Source organism: Cervus canadensis, chromosome 18 (assembly GCF_019320065.1).
Source record: "Cervus canadensis isolate Bull #8, Minnesota chromosome 18, ASM1932006v1, whole genome shotgun sequence".
Classification (NCBI taxonomy): domain Eukaryota; kingdom Metazoa; phylum Chordata; class Mammalia; order Artiodactyla; family Cervidae; genus Cervus; species Cervus canadensis.
The window spans coordinates 51,294,334-51,309,191 of record NC_057403.1 but is presented as its reverse complement, the minus strand read 5'-3'; the positions used below and the strand labels follow the sequence as shown (position 1 = coordinate 51,309,191).

At 59.6% G+C, this 14,858-nt stretch overlaps 2 protein-coding genes across 2 annotated transcripts; both read right to left on the bottom strand.

Moving 5' to 3' along the window:
- Nucleotides 1-421: 421 nt before the first annotated feature.
- LOC122420817 (cytochrome b-245 light chain) lies at nucleotides 422-7,356 on the bottom strand. Its single transcript, XM_043436324.1, has 6 exons — nucleotides 7,200-7,356; nucleotides 3,844-3,913; nucleotides 3,311-3,385; nucleotides 3,009-3,092; nucleotides 2,408-2,489; nucleotides 422-821 (listed from the first exon to the last, which is right to left on the bottom strand). Exons 1-6 carry the CDS (start codon nucleotides 7,255-7,257, stop codon nucleotides 612-614), a joined length of 579 nt encoding a protein of 192 aa, XP_043292259.1. The 5' UTR covers nucleotides 7,258-7,356; the 3' UTR covers nucleotides 422-611.
- Nucleotides 7,357-8,023: 667 nt separating this feature from the next.
- MVD (mevalonate diphosphate decarboxylase) lies at nucleotides 8,024-14,658 on the bottom strand. The gene is made up of 10 exons (XM_043436322.1): nucleotides 14,503-14,658; nucleotides 12,481-12,551; nucleotides 11,963-12,077; nucleotides 11,558-11,704; nucleotides 10,730-10,929; nucleotides 10,567-10,641; nucleotides 10,248-10,466; nucleotides 9,948-10,063; nucleotides 9,081-9,189; nucleotides 8,024-8,648 (listed from the first exon to the last, which is right to left on the bottom strand). The coding sequence occupies exons 1-10, from the start codon at nucleotides 14,570-14,572 to the stop codon at nucleotides 8,568-8,570; spliced, it is 1,203 nt and encodes a 400-aa protein (XP_043292257.1). The 5' UTR covers nucleotides 14,573-14,658; the 3' UTR covers nucleotides 8,024-8,567.
- Between the last annotated feature and the right edge of the window lie 200 nt (nucleotides 14,659-14,858).

The window sequence follows — 14,858 nt, the reverse complement described above, 5'->3', positions numbered from 1 at the left end:
GTGTTACGGAACCAATTTGGGTCTCTTGTCTGTTGATTACCCCCCACCCTCCCTCACTGTCCTTAAAAACCTTTCCCCGAAAGCCGTGAGGGGGCTGGAGTTCTTCTGAGTGTGAGCCGCTTGGCCTCCTGGCTCAGCGCCTGCGATAACACTGCCCTTTCCTTCACCACGACCCAAGTCAGTAGGTTGGCTTTGCTGCCTGGGGGTAAGGGGACCTGCGTTTGGTTTGGTAACAGTTTTTGCAGCCCAGAGCGGGTGGAAGTTCTTGTGTGGGCACCCTGCCTGTGGCACATCGACCCCGGGGTGGCCCGAGAGGTGCTCCAGCAGGTGAGTCCTGGCAGATCGGGGGTCTGGGGGGACACAGGCCCTCCCCCCAGACCTGAGACGTTCATTTCCAGAGCAGAAACACAAACACAGGGAATTCCAGATACATGATTCATGGAACAGGTGAGGCACCAAGACCCCAGCCCTGCTGTCGAGGAACCCCAAGGAGGTTGCAGGAAAGGGGGCATCCCTGGCTGGGCGCCATATACCCCCACCCACCCACTGGCCTGCCCACAGGAGGAAGGACCTTCAAAGCTTCAGAGGGCCGGAGCGGCTTGAGGTTCTGGTCACACGACCTCATCGGTCACTGGCATGGGGTTTTCCTGGGGGCCACCCGGGGAGACCCCTGCCGCCTCCTCCTCACTCGGCTTCTTGCGGGCCTCGGCCGGAGGCCGGGGTGGAGGGTTGCTGGGCGGCTGCTTGATGGTGGCCCCAATCTGCGGCCGCTCCTTGAGTTTGGGCTCGATGGGGCTCCACTGCTCCCCACGGATGGCCGCCTGCAGGACATAGACAGGCTGGGCCTGGGTCCTCCCGGGCCGCCCCCCTACCCATCCCTGTGCTCCCCCACCCCCGCCAGGGTCCAGAACAGGCCTGAACTCAGCAAGACCTGAGGGGCTATAGCTCAGAAAGGTTATGTGCCAGGCCTGAGGCTACATGGTCAGCACCCAGCTGTCTCACCAGCCAGGAGACACAACTCAAGAGGGGGACAGTGGAACCCTGGGGCTTTTGAATGACCCCTGGAGGCTAAGACCAGACTTCCTCCCGGGGACTAAGGGCGGGGAGCAGGACAGAAGCCCAGGCCTAAGGGGCATGATGCTGAACCGAGGCCAGCAGCTCTGGGCGGGGGTGGGGGGTGGGGTGGCAGGCGCAGTGTGGGAGGCCGGGGGCCCGGGCATGTCGAGGGGGGAGATTACAGCCCAGTGAACTTGCCGAAATGCAGAGTCCTGGGCCTACCCCACAGCCACAGGCCAGGTGGACCTAGAAATGTGTATCTCTAACTTTGTATCCCGTAATAGTTGATTAAAAAAAAAAAAAGCATATAATTTATGAAGCATAAGAATGAAAAGAAGTTCTATAATCACACCTCCTAAGTTAAAGACTAGAACACTCTATACCAGAAGCTAAAATTAGAAAGTTAGAGAATGCAGGAAAATACAGCAGACAGGCAGCAGGGGGTAAAAAAGCACACAAAAAAAGCAGAAAAAAGCACAAAGTAGAAAAACAATTTAGACGACAAACTTGTGTTCTGCTCAGTGAAGAATCCATGGGCAAAGGTGGATCCCTAACAGAGAGGACGTATCCTCAAAAGCTAAAACCTACAAAGGGTTCACAATGAAAGCACACATGCGGTTTCTGCAAACTAACAAGACAAAACTCCAACAGAAAAATGGAGGAAAGATCTGAACAAGCGGCACAGAAGGACTCAGCTGTGATGTATGAGGGGGGTGCCCGGGGTTGGAATTAGTAGAGCAATCAAGTCGAAACTGACTCTGGGAGGCTGGAGGCTGTGGCTGGGTTGGAGCCCATGGCTTAGCAGGCTGACAGCCGGCAGGCAGCATGCGGAGAACAGTGGGCATTCAGCAACCTGTGCCTGACAGGGATCCTCGTCCCTCCCCATTCCACTGCCGTCCACCTCCCTGCCCCCTCCTCCCCACCTCCCAGCCTCCCCACCCTGCTATAAAGTTGGCCTTAAGGGGCCGTCTGCATAACCTGGACTCCAGGCAAACCCAGCCCTGCGCAGCTTGTGGCATCAGCCAGGCTCATGAGTCCTGGGGAAGTGCCCCTGGCAGCATCCTGAACTGGACAGAAAACTTTGAGCTATGGATCCCAATCCAAGCAGCACCCGGCGGGCCAGCCATGTCCTCTCCCCGAGCTTTTGCTGCTTGTCCATAAAGTGGGGACCCTCCTCCCCTGTCGAGGCACTGTGGCATGGGTTACGGAGGATACAGGGGAGTGGCTAGCACGTTAGATGGGCCACACGTGGAGGCCACGTTGTCACTGTCCCCACAACGTAAGCCAGGACACAGGCTCGGCTTGCAGGACCAGCCTTGAGGCTGAGGCTGACTGCAAGGATGCTACCCACCAGCAGGTAGATGCCGCTTGCGATGGCCAAGCAGGCTGTCCCCAGGATGGTGGCGAGCAGGAAGCCAGCAGGTACCGCCAGCCTGGAGTAGGGGTGGAGGGCAGTCAGAGGGGACAGGGGAGACAGAGGACGGTCAGACGGGGTCCGCAACTCCCCCACCCCCGAAATAGGTCAGACAGCATAGGATCACAGGACCCTGAACGGAGGGGAGGCCTAGTGCTGCACAACTGGACTTCTAACTTCACCCTGAGCTGTTCTCTGCCTGGTCTGCACCTTCCCAAGTCTTGGGACAGAGCTCTTGGCCCCCAGCCACCATCCTGGAAAGAGGTCTCTTGGCAGCTGCAGGGGCACCGGGCGTTGCGGTCTCTCTGGAAGACTCACCAGGGCGGCTGAGCCATCAACCCTGGAGCACCGATTATCCCTGCATTAAGCTATCAGGCTGGGGTGAAGTGTTAATGACAGATACAGGTTTGGGGAGCCCTTGGCAGAGCCTGGGACCTGGGTTTTTGTTTGGAATGGGTTCTGGGCTGGGAGGGGCCTGATTGACTCCAGCAGTCCTCTGCCGGTGGCACTGGGGGGTCCCAAGTGGGCACAGGCTCACCCAAGGTGCAGGAAGGCCCGGATGTAGTAGTTCCTGGTGAGGGGCCCGAACAGCTTCACCACTCTGGTCAGGTACTTCTGTCCACTAGGCAGGAGGGGGAGACAGGCCGTGTCACCCTCCACCCACCCCAGCCTCTCAGACCACCCGGTCCTTCGTCCCAGGGAGGGGAGGGGGCCTCAGGTCCAGTGGCAGGGCAGATCCTGATTGGGCTAGTGCTGGAGCCTCAGAGAGACAGGAGCGACAGGGTCCTCATAGTGACAGCTGGGGGGAGGGGGTTGCCCAGAGCCAGGTGAGAAACTCACCACCTCTCCATGGTGGAGCCCTTGCTCCTCTTCCCCCGGGGGTACTCCAGCATGCAGACCAATACACCCGCTGCTCTGAAGCGGAGGTTAAGGAACAGCCCAGATCAAGCCTGAGAGGCCCCAGAGAGTCAGCTCTTTTGATGAGAGAACCGGGAGGTGTGGCCACTGCCTGAGGTCCACAGGATTCCAACAGGTCTGGCCACAGTGCGGGTAGCCTCCCTTCCCCATTCCTGCCTTGGCCTCTGGAGGGCTTGTAACAGCTGGACTGGCCAGGACAGGTGGGGCTCGGTCCACTGGTGGACAGGCCGGGCCAGCTGGGGAGGGTGACTGATAGAAGGGAATGCAGAAGGACCCCGAGCATTCTCAGGCCTCAGTGTCAGCCCTCGGGTGCCATGGACACCTCCCTCCCTTGCCAGGGCCTAGGGCCCAGGCCCCCAGGCTCTGTCACCTCCCTGCTCGGAGCGCCTCCTGCCTTTAAGGGGCAGCGGCCTCTCTGGCCCTGACCCCGACCTGGGTCTGTGGCAAGAGGATACATGGAGTAGGTGCCCAGGTACCACTGGGTGAACTGACCGGCCGTGGCCACGATGCCCCCGGTGATAAGGACTGTGGGCAGAGGAGAAGGAGGTTAGTAGATGCCACATCCTATCCCTGCAGGGGCTCTGGCCACCTCCCCAGGGCCCCCTCCCCAAAGGGGGGCCACCAGTCCACCACAGAGCTGCCCTGCCGGCCCCCGTGTTAGCCCAGGAAGGGGACCCAGGCGGGGGAGACCTTGGGAGATGACAGGGGTGGCTGTAGGGATGGGCGTTGGGACCCTTCCCCAAGAGCAGTATTTGAGGGAAAGAGGGGGCTGAGGAGCTGCTGAGAGGGAGGCAGGGCCCGGCTCCAGCCTGGACACAGCACCGAGGCCTGTGACCCACGGCACCCTGAGCATTTGCTCAACGCATTTAAGCACCACTCTGTTGGTGGTTGACCTTGTACCAGCTGCGCGAACCCTCTCTCCTGGCCTCAGGTGTGCGGGCTGATCCTGTTCATGTGCTCTGTGTGATGCCGGGTCTGGGTGGGTCTGGTCTCCCCAGCCCTGTGCGCGCCCGATCGCAGCCCGCCTGCTATGAACACATGCATCGCCCCAGTTCCTCCCCAGGCACTTTCTTTTTTTTTTTTTTTGGGCTCATCTACGGTGGTAGCGTCAGTGTACCGCTCAGAGGCATGAAGCACGCTCTCACTTGTTGCTCCATCACGGTCACCCATCCTCAGGGTTCCAGTCACTTACTGAGGTATCACTATTACATAAAGTGCACAGACTTTTAACATGTGTGACCCCCCACCATGTGATCTCCACCCAAATCAAGATTCTCACCCACCCCAGGTTTTCTGGGGGCTCTTCTTTTGCTGGACAGAAGGTTGGTCCAGGCCCTTCCTGGGGTGGTTTGCAGAGAGCTCCAGCTCGCTGTTTGTCTCATCAGGTAGTTTCCCACAGTTTATTTATGCATTCTCCTGCCTTTGGGACATGTCAGTTGCTTCCAGTGTTGGGCTTTTATGAATCAGCTGATAGAGCTTAACTCTCCACCCTTTAAGCCATCTGATAGTGAATTTGACACATTTTATTGACTGTGATTGCAGATAATTTACTTTGTTATCTTACTTGGGTTTCCTCTTGAACAAGCTTTTCTTGTTGCTTCTCCTGCCTTCTACTGACTTGATCAAACTGTAATTTTAAAATTCCTCTTCCTGAACTACATGTGGACTTTAGAAGGTTTATCTTTAATCTCACCCCAAATTAGCCACAATTATTAATTATTTACAGTCAGTGTCTTCACAGTGGCATAGCCATCTTCCCTCTGGATCCAGCTTCGCTCTGGCTGGAGCACACCCTTCAGCACTCCTTTCTGATGACCTGAGCTTCGTCGGTGGTCCCTGCAGCACAGAGTGGGAGAGGGCAGCCCCTCCCCATGTGTAGCACAGGCCTGAGTTTCCAGCAGTTTTGTCTTCCTTGTGACTTTCTTCGTCCAGGCTGTGGTGGCAGATAACACAACTCCTTGGAGGGGACGATCTTTTGGTCTGTTTCTTGTTCAGGCAGCCTTTCGAGGTCTGGCCTCAGAGTCCCACGAGGTAAAAGCTCTGACCCCCCGCCCCTCCCTTCAGCCCCTGAACCCTGGCCTTCTTCTGCTGGTGTCATGTTTCCCTCGCTGTGCTGGAGGAGGGAAGAGCCATCGCTCCTGCGTTCAGGCCATGGCTCGTCCACTCGACCTGGGCGTGTAATTTCCTTGGCCTGAGCCTGCGTCATTGGTGGGAGCCTCAGCTCCCAGAGGGGCTGGGGTCTCTCGATGGGGACAGACGCTTCATATCATGGTGAATGAGGTGGGTGCCGTGGCTGTCGGGCTGGGAGCTCTGGAAACATTTCTCTGAGCAGGTGGATGTGGGCAGATAGGTGAAGTGGGGGGAGCCAGCCCTGTGGCAAACACCAGGATGGTGGGCCCCCGAGGCCAGAGGGGCAGGGGCAGAGTGGTGGGAGATAGAGGGACCGTGATCTGAACAGATGTGATTCTCTACAGCATAAAGGGCTGGTGGGCTGAGATGCTCATGGGGCCTGTACTTGGTACTGAGTCAGGAGTTAGCAAAAGGAGGAATTCAGAGCCAGAAGGTTGTGGAGGAAGACAAGCAGTAGTCATTGTGGTGGTGATGGGGAGGGGTAGACAGCAAGGGGAGAAGACACTGGGCGGAAGCAAGGAGAACCACGTACTGACCCGCTGGGTTCTCCGCCATCTAGAAGCCAGAAGGGGGCTGCCCTGCCCTGCAATCCAAAGTTGCCCAGCCCCCAAACATGACCTTAAAGTGCTCCCTCCCCACCCCCAGCCCAGCTTTGCAGGCTCCTCCCTTCAGTCCCCAGGTTGGCGGTGGGGGCCTCAGGGTGGGTTCCAGGGGAGCCACGATGGCTGAGACCCTCCTCATCACTTCATCCCCGGGTCCTCCCGCCCGCCCACTCCCACTGTGGGCGGGGCCTTCCTGGGAGGGGCGGAGCCACGGGCAGCTTCCTCTAGCCTCAGGCCCCACCCTCTCCTGAGAAGTTGAGTCCAAGTGCGTACCGCACTGTCTGCAGCCGCGCCTGAGTACAGGGAAGCAGTGGGGACGGCCGCCTTCCTACCCAGAAGCAGGCCCTGGGAGCTGGATGGGAGGGGTCACATGGGTCGTCGCCAGCTGCCTTGTGCAATGTCCTTCAGAGCAGACTCAGGGCTGAGCCCTGGGAGACAGAGCGGTCACCCAGCTCCATGGACCAAGTCCCTGGCCAGGAGGCAGGAGGAGCCCACCTCCGCAGCCCAGGAGCCTTAGAGGAGGGAGCTCCCACCCCAGGGCAGGAGGGTCACTCCAGGCAGGGGTGGGTCATGCTGGGTTTTCCCAGCCCTACTGGGCAATGAGTTCTCCGGAAACCACCGGGGCAAGCGCTTCTTCCCCAAACTGAACTTCCTCTTTTTGTGTGTGTGTGGCGGAGGGGGTGGGGGGAGGAGGCAGAGGATGGGGGTGTGGGTGTGCACGGGGTGCAGGGGCAGGAGGGCCCCGAATCCCCCTCCCCAGCCCCAAGGCTCCTCTTGGCGGCTGCAGCCTGCTCCCAACAGAGGCCCCCAGCCCCCTTCCCGTCGGCGCTGCAGGTCGCCCACTGGAGCCTCTGGGCTCGGGGCCCCACCCCAGGCTCCAGCCGGGTGTCTGTGGCTCCTCAGGACCCTGCTCCCTCCCCTTCTCCAGCCTGCCCTTCCCCCTTTACCTCTCGCAGCCTGGGGTCTCCATGCCCCCACTTCCCCAGCCCCAGCGCCCCCCTGCAGTGCCGCGGCGCCCGGCCCCCAGGCTCAGCTGCCCCTCTGCAGCCCCTGCCCCAAGTGCGAGCGCCCCTACTCACTCAGGCCGGACGCCAGCGCCTGCTCGTTGGCCCACATGGCCCATTCGATCTGCCCCATGGCGGCAGATCGGCTCCAACGCGGCTCGGACTCTTCAGACCCCGCGGCCCCAGAGCTCTGCCAGCCTCCGGCCCCGCCCACGTTCCCCAAGTTCCGGCGCCGCCCCGCCCCGCCGCTGACTCCGCCCCAGCCCGGTTCCCCAGGTGACAGGCCGGCGGCAGGTGGGGTCCCAGGAGCCTTGCTCCCCACCCGCTCCACGGGACCTCAGGTCTTCCTCCCCTGCAGGCCCAGCCAGCCCGGCCTCGGTGGACTCCTGGAGGGGAAGCGGGGCTTCAGGCCAGGCCCCTGCGCCTCGTGGGGAGCCTCCCTGGAGGCCCTGGGCTAGTGCAGGTGTGGTGGCCTTGGCCCCACTGGTAACCCTGGACTAACTTGGAGGGGAGGGCGGGTGAGTGTGGGAAGCTTCTGAGAAAACCCAGAATGTAGCAGTGCTGGGCCCTGTCCTTTGTCACCTCCCTCCTTGGACCCCCTTTTAGGGTCAAGGTCAGAAGGCTCAGAAGCCCTCCCCCTATTCCCCCCAGCTGGGTTAGGACAGTGGAGAAGAATGGAACCCACTTGAAAGGGGCACACAGACAGAGCTTAAAGCCAAACCCGAACCATTTCCCTGCCTGTCAGCCTTAGTGACCACGTCCACCCAGCACTGCGTGGCTGTGGCCGTGGGTCTGCCTGTGCTGAGCATCCCACCCATGGCGGGGAGGTCCCAGCCCTGCCCCCAACAGTGTCCGCCCAGCCCCCTGGGTGAGGGCTGCAGAAAGCACACCAGGCCAGGTGGAGTCCTCAAACTGCCTTTACTTTGGCCTTGGCACTGCTCCCCTGTCCCGCAGACACAACACTGCACCCGCTCAGGGGCCTGGGCTTAGAGTTGGGGGAGCACTTCATGGAGCTGTCCTGAGGTCGCCTCCTGCACGGTGACATGGCTTCCAGCTCTGAGGGGTACCCCGACATGCTGTCACCTCCTGTGGCAGTGGGGTGGCTATGAGTGCAGGATCCAAGATCCCTTCATGATCGATGCACCAGCAGCTCCCTGCCAGCTCAGTCCCCTGGTCTTGGATCAGGGTCCAGGTCTCCATCTCAGCAAGCTCTGGGTGCAGGTCAGGGAAAGGTGAGGCACTTGGGGGGGCTGCCCCTGATCACCTGAGTGGCTGCAGGCATCATTCCATTGCCCAACTCGGCCACAGCACACAGCCCGGCCCAGAGCAGGCAGTCACCCGCAAATCCCAACAAGCGTGGCCTGTTGACCACCACACCCGGCTCCCAGTCCCAGTGAAGCAGCCCCTTCTCCCAGCGGTGGCCGGGCCCCATCGAAGACATGGTCAGGCAGCTGGCTTTGGCAGACCATCAGGACCCAGGAGATGAGCACCAGGGTCGTCCAGGACCTGAGGCCCAGGTCCCACCTGCGGGGTTGAGAAATTATCATCAGGGAGGGACAAGGTGTACCTGCCCTTCCAGGAAATGCAGGCAGGTCAGACACCCTGGTGATGCTGGGCCCAGGGCCCAATCCTCAGGCAGAGGCTCAGTCCCTCTGGGCAGACATGGAGTGGACAGCAAGTCCAGGGCCGTTGGCAGAGGCCAAGGCCTGGGGAGCATAGGTCACAGGTCTGGGAGTCAGATGGGACCCTGACCTGCTCTGGAGGGTACCCCACAGTCCAGCCCCACCCCTGCACACCACAGGCATCCATCAGTCTTTAAATATTCTCCGTGAGTGACTGAGGGGAACACTAGGTGCTGTGAAATCAAGGAGTAGGGTCACGGCTACCTCTCTGGCCCTCCTGTGGATGCCCTGGGGCGAGCCTGCAGGGCGCGTGCAGTGTGCAACCAGGACTCACCTGGGTGGCGATGATATATCTGATGCCGCCGGGGATGGGGTCCATGCCCAGCGTGGCTTTAAGCTCATCTGAGAGCAGGACGGGCTCTACGGGCAGCCCCTTCAGAAACCTGGGGGAAGAAGGCAGGGCTGGACCATAGTCCAAGGACGGCAGGGGTGGGAAGTGTGCAGCACAGGCAGATGCAGGACTGCTGGGGTTTGTGACTGCCAGTGGGGTCGGGGTCTTTGGGGCTGATGAACAAAGATGCTCAGCCTGTTCTTAACGCCACTGGGCTGCACACCTTGAGGTGGTTAAATGGTGGGTACAGGCACACATGGAGTGAGAAAGCCAGGGCCTAGCTCTGTCTCTGAGGGGAGGGCTTTAGGAGACCTCCACGAGGCTATAGTACCGCCCCTCGCCCTTGCCCACCGTGCTGCTGTGCCCCGTGGGGACACAGCTTAAGAAACAGCCTCAGTTCAAGCTTAATCCTACAAACTACCCCCGCAGTAACCAGGGTGATGAGTCCAGAGCCCCCACATCCTTGATTGTGAGGCTCATCCCATGCACGGTGGGAGCAGTACTCAGCTCCACCTACCAGAAGTCTCACTGCCCCCTTAGGGTGACGGATAAAAAGAACCCACACACGCTTCTCACATCCCTAGTGGGTCAAGTGTCCCCACACTGAGAACAGGGCCCCTTAAACAGCTGGGTGGGAGAAATCCAGATGCCCCCGGCATCACAGGAGCCGCTGGAGACAGGCATGTGCCCCTGGGGCTGCGCCGAGCGAATGAGCATCCACAGCCACACGGGCATGCACGTGGGGACACTGCCTGTGGTCCTCACAGTTGCTGCCCACTGCGGCCTCCTGGATGGGGGCCTGCAACTCACTTGTCTCCGTTCGACTCAGGGGGGAAGCTGTGCCTCACAGCAGCCACAAACTCAGCCACAGTGTCATCCAGGGTGAAGATCACGGCGTTAGGACCCGCATCAAAAGTGTATGCCACCTGGAACCGGGCAGTCAGATGGGCTCAGACCAGCTTCCAGGACCCACAGGCCAGCCACTCAGGAATGGGGAGTGGAGTTTTTCCAACATGGGGGCTGTGCCACCAGTGAGAGTGAGATGGAGACACAGCCCCCAGCAAAGCAGGTTCTGTGAAGCCCACCTGGGGAACCCAGCCCCGCACCTGCCTTGGTCCACCCATGGTGAGCGTTGAAGCGGTGCGCCAGCTGGATGATGCGCCGGGATGTGTCACTGAGGTAGGAGATGGGCGGGAAGGTGTCCAGGCAGGTGGCGTGGAACTGGTTGCTGTCCTTCATGGTCAGCTGGCCAAAGGCCTGGAAGTCACGCTCCCTGATGCAGCGGGTCATCTCAGCCATGCGCGCTGGCACCAGTGCCTCCGCCCGGAACTGCAAGGCAGACGGCCAGCCCATGAGTTGAGTGGAGCCGCGGAGGCTGGCTTCTGAGCACCCCTGAGGAGCCGCCTGCCCAGTCACCCGCTGGCCTCACCTTGAGCAGGGCACTGGTCTCCACACTGGTCTGCATGCCTGCCGTGCTGCCCATTGGCTTCCTCTCGGCACTCACCTGCGGCAAGGGAGGGAGGCCTTTACCGTGCCCGCAGCCCAGGAAGCCTAGGAAGGCCCTCTCGACCCCAGCTGGGCCCCCCACTTACCACGAGGATCAGGACTCGTAGCTCCGGCCAGTGTGACTCGGGGGCCACCTGACGGGCAATGCTGTCCTTCCCGTCGGGGCGCTCCCCCATCTGCCACTCCACGAAGCCACCGTATAGGCTGCGGCAGGCACTGCCCGAGCCCCTGCGGGCCACTTCCGACAGATCGCTGTCCACCCCATAGACCCGGGCCAGGGCGTAGGCTGCAGGTGGAGGCGGGGGAGGCTCAGATAGGCTGGAGGTGGGGGGGTGGTCTGTGCTCAGTGCCAGAGAAGGGGGGCACCTGGGGGATAGAGCCTTGGCCCTCAGGGTACGTGAGCTGCTGGGAGGAGGAGCCCCCTGGGGACCAGGAGGCCTGGGGCTGCTGGCAGTGCTGGGCATAGGCCAGGACTTCTTAAGGGCATGATGCCGGGATGCAGCCCTGGAGCGGTCCACAAGGCAATCTGTCTGCCCTGGTTCACTGGTCTCAGGGCTACGTGGAGGACGTGACCCAACCACCCACTGCTGTGGTGACCGGCTTTGCCCCCAGCTTGGGGGTGGGGGGCCCTGCTAGAGAGTGAGCCACAGGAGAGCAGGGCAGAGCAGGGGTTCCGAAGGAGCAAGATGGTCTCACAATAGGCCATCTGAGAGCCTGGATCCGGCCACAGCCCTGGGGTTCTGCTACATAAGCCAGGAAATCACCCCCACTTAGTTTTTTGTGGGGGATTTTGTCATGTGCCGGGTCCTCCCCTCAGAGCCCCCAGAATATCTCAGCATTCAGAGGTGCGCCATGGCTGAGGCCGTGGCCTTGAGTGCAGGGCCAAGCACTGGGACCTGTCCTGGGGCACCCACCTAGGCAGGCATAGCCTGCAGCCGAGGAGGCCAGGCCTGCGGCCGTGGGGAAGTTGTTCTCCGAGGCCACGTGAACCTTGTAGCTGAGGCTGAGAGGCAGTGGGTCCTCAAGGCCGTCGCTCCTCCGTTTGCGGGCCAGGCGGCGGACTGCGGGGATGGGAGGCAACGCCTGGGTCAGCACAGGGGGACTGGCCTCTGCCCGAGCTCCTTATACAGACCCCTCTTCTTGGGAGACCCCAGGTCCAGACCTGGCCAGGCTGACAAGCCCCCTAAGGTATGGGAGGTGGAGAGGGGGCAGGTGATGGCAGCACCTTCTATGTGCTCAGACCCGCCCAGCGTGAGGAAGCGGTGCAGGGGTAGGGGAGGGCTTGTCCTAACCCCAGCATCCTCAAGGCCCCTACTCACTCTCCCTCAGGCAGGCCTGGAGGCGAGGCTGCCCCACATCCTCCTCCCGGCCGTTCAGCCAAATCCGGTCCTCCGTGAAGTCCCTGCTGATGGCGGCCGTCGTGGTGGTTTTTAACTGGGAAAGAAAGTGCAGAGCACCTCAGTGGTGGGTACCAGCCAAGCCCCCCTCTCTGTGGGGCCTTTCCTCCCCTGGTCCCTCTTGGTTACCCACTCAGGGCAGTGGCCTTGCTAGAGAACAGGGAAGTGGAGGTGGAGGCCAAGGCAGGCTGGGCTCGAGCAGTGGGGATGCCCTGTGGGTGTCCACTACGCAGGGAAGGGCCCACATGCCCATCTCCCAGCAGAAAATGCAGGGCAGGGACCTCCTAGGAGGGCCCAGCATGTACGTGCCCATGTACTGAGCACACCTCACAGTGGGCAATGGGATGGATGGCGTTCATTGGCTGGGGATGTACTGATACCATCTGTAAACAGGGGTTTTGTAAATATTTTTTCGATGTATATCAACAGCCCATGCTCACCTGATCCTGGTGCAACGTGACGCTCAGAGAGGAATTGATGGGCAGGATCAGCTCCTCATCTCGCTTTCCCCCTGGAACAGACGGCCCACCACAAAGCGAGTCAGTGTCCCAGCCCAACATACGGGCACCCTGTTGCTCTTGCCCACCAATGCCCTGCCCCTCCCCACCGCCACCGCCACCCCATAGCTCCCCAAGTTGCCTGGATCTTGCTCTTTCACTGCACAATCTAAGTCCTCCTCCTGTTGTGCCCCACCTTCAGGAATCCCTCATCGATTGTTTCCCACCTCACTTAGCTCCTGAGAGCAGAGCTGGTGGCCAGTCCATCCCCTTGCTTCACTGCTTCTGTTTTGTTTTTCACTCATTCAGCAAGTAGTCTTGGAGTGCCTGCCAGATGCTGAGTGCTCTGATTTAAGTCTCTTCCCTTTCACTCCCAAACAGAAGGAGTCCTAGTTACTGAAAATTCCTTAAATCTCCCTGCTTATACCCCTGGAGACGCTCTGGAATTATCCCCACTTCCGCTGAGCACTTCCACTCCTGCATATCACAGCAAATACGGGAAACCTTCCAGAAAGTCCAAAATTTCAGATCCACTGTTAGGCACAGGTGGGGCCGAAAGGGTCCCCATATTCGTCTTTGGGGTGGCGGACAGTTACAGGACATGAGGACGAATCCTGGTAGGTAATCCAGGAGAACACAGAACGATCCTCCATAAACATGCCCAGTTGCCTGCTGACAAAAGTGCAAAAGCAGTTCCTTGGAGGAGGTGTGCGGCATGAAACCTTCTGAAAATGCCTCTGGGTGACTGGACAATCCATGGCCCAACACAGCCACGCCTCAGTCTCATGTCTTGAACAAAAGCACTCAAAATAGATCAGACTTCAACTTAAAATGTAAAAGCCTAAAACTTTTAGGAAAAAGCATAGTAAACACTCCTCAGGATGAAGGGCTAGGATCACGACATCTCTGACTTGCTACCAAGGATGGAGAAGATGACACATTGGCCCCCACCACCGTCTAACAACTTCAACCCTTTGAAAGGCTCTGTTAGGAGGATGAAAAGAGAAGCTACACGGTGGGAGAAAATATTTGCAAACCTTGTATGTAGCAAGGATTATTATCTAAAATACAAAACGAACTCTCAAAACTCAATAGTAAAAAGCAGACAGTTTAGTTAGAATGTGGATGAAAGTCCTGAAGAGACATTTCACCTAAGACTCACAGAGAGAAAATGAGCACACAGAACACTGTTCGACATCACCAAGCAGCAGGAAAAACAAGCTAAAGCCACAGTACGATGTCACCATCGGAATGGCTAAAATAACTGCTAGTGACAACAACACATGCCAGAAAGCTGGATCACCCATACGGTTATATGTAGTTGGCGGGAATGAAAAATGGTACAGCCAAAGGGGAAAAGTTTGTTTCTTTAAAAAACCAAACATGCAACCACTCCATGGCCTAGCAATTGTACTCCCGGTGCATTTATCCAGAAGAATGAAAACTTACATTGACACGAAAACCTGTACACAAAAGTTTACAGCAGCTTTTTCCATAATTGATCCAAAGTGGAAACAGCCCAGTTGCCTTGTAAAGGCATATTGCCAAGCAAATTGTGGCCCCTCCCCGCTGGGGACTCCAAGATTCAAGCGGGTGACTCTCCAGAAACTAGTGAGGGAGAAAAGCCAATCCTGGGAGCATTCTTGAGAACTGACTAAGACAGACACCGAGAGCAGGTGGAGGTGGCAGGGTGGGCGTGGCCGTGGGAATCAAGCCCCCACGGGGACCGGCTTCCTATATGAAACACGTCCCCAGGTCTCCTGGCTGCACGTGGTGCCCAGCTCCGCGATCGTACCGCGGGAGGGTCCCCACATCTGCACGCGGACCCACAATCATGTCCACACGAGGGCCCAGCCCACCTGCCGCGGGCCGGGGACCCGGTCCACAGCCCAAACAAACCCCTCCCAGCCTGTTTCCCTGTCTGCAGGGCCCCCACATCCTGCGCCTCACGAGCCCACCACTCACAGTACTTGACGACCGCGATGTTGACGGGCGCGGTGCAAGTCACCACCACTGTCGGCTTCTCTGAGGCCATGGCCGAAGAACAGAGAGACCCCAACCCACGGCCGCCAGCCTTCCAGACCCGCGCCGCAGCGAGGCCGGCGATTGGTCCTCAACGCCCCACCTGCTCGCGTGCCGCCCAATCAAAGGCGGGCCCGGCCTATTGCTCCACCTCTCAGCCAATGAGTGGCATCGGAAGATAGGCTGGCGACCCTGAGCCCGCCCCCGCTGGCCCAAAGACGCGCTCCGACTCTGCGCAGGCGCAGGGATTGGTTCGCCTCCACCGCCCTCCCCTAACACTCACGCGAAGTCCACGCAGG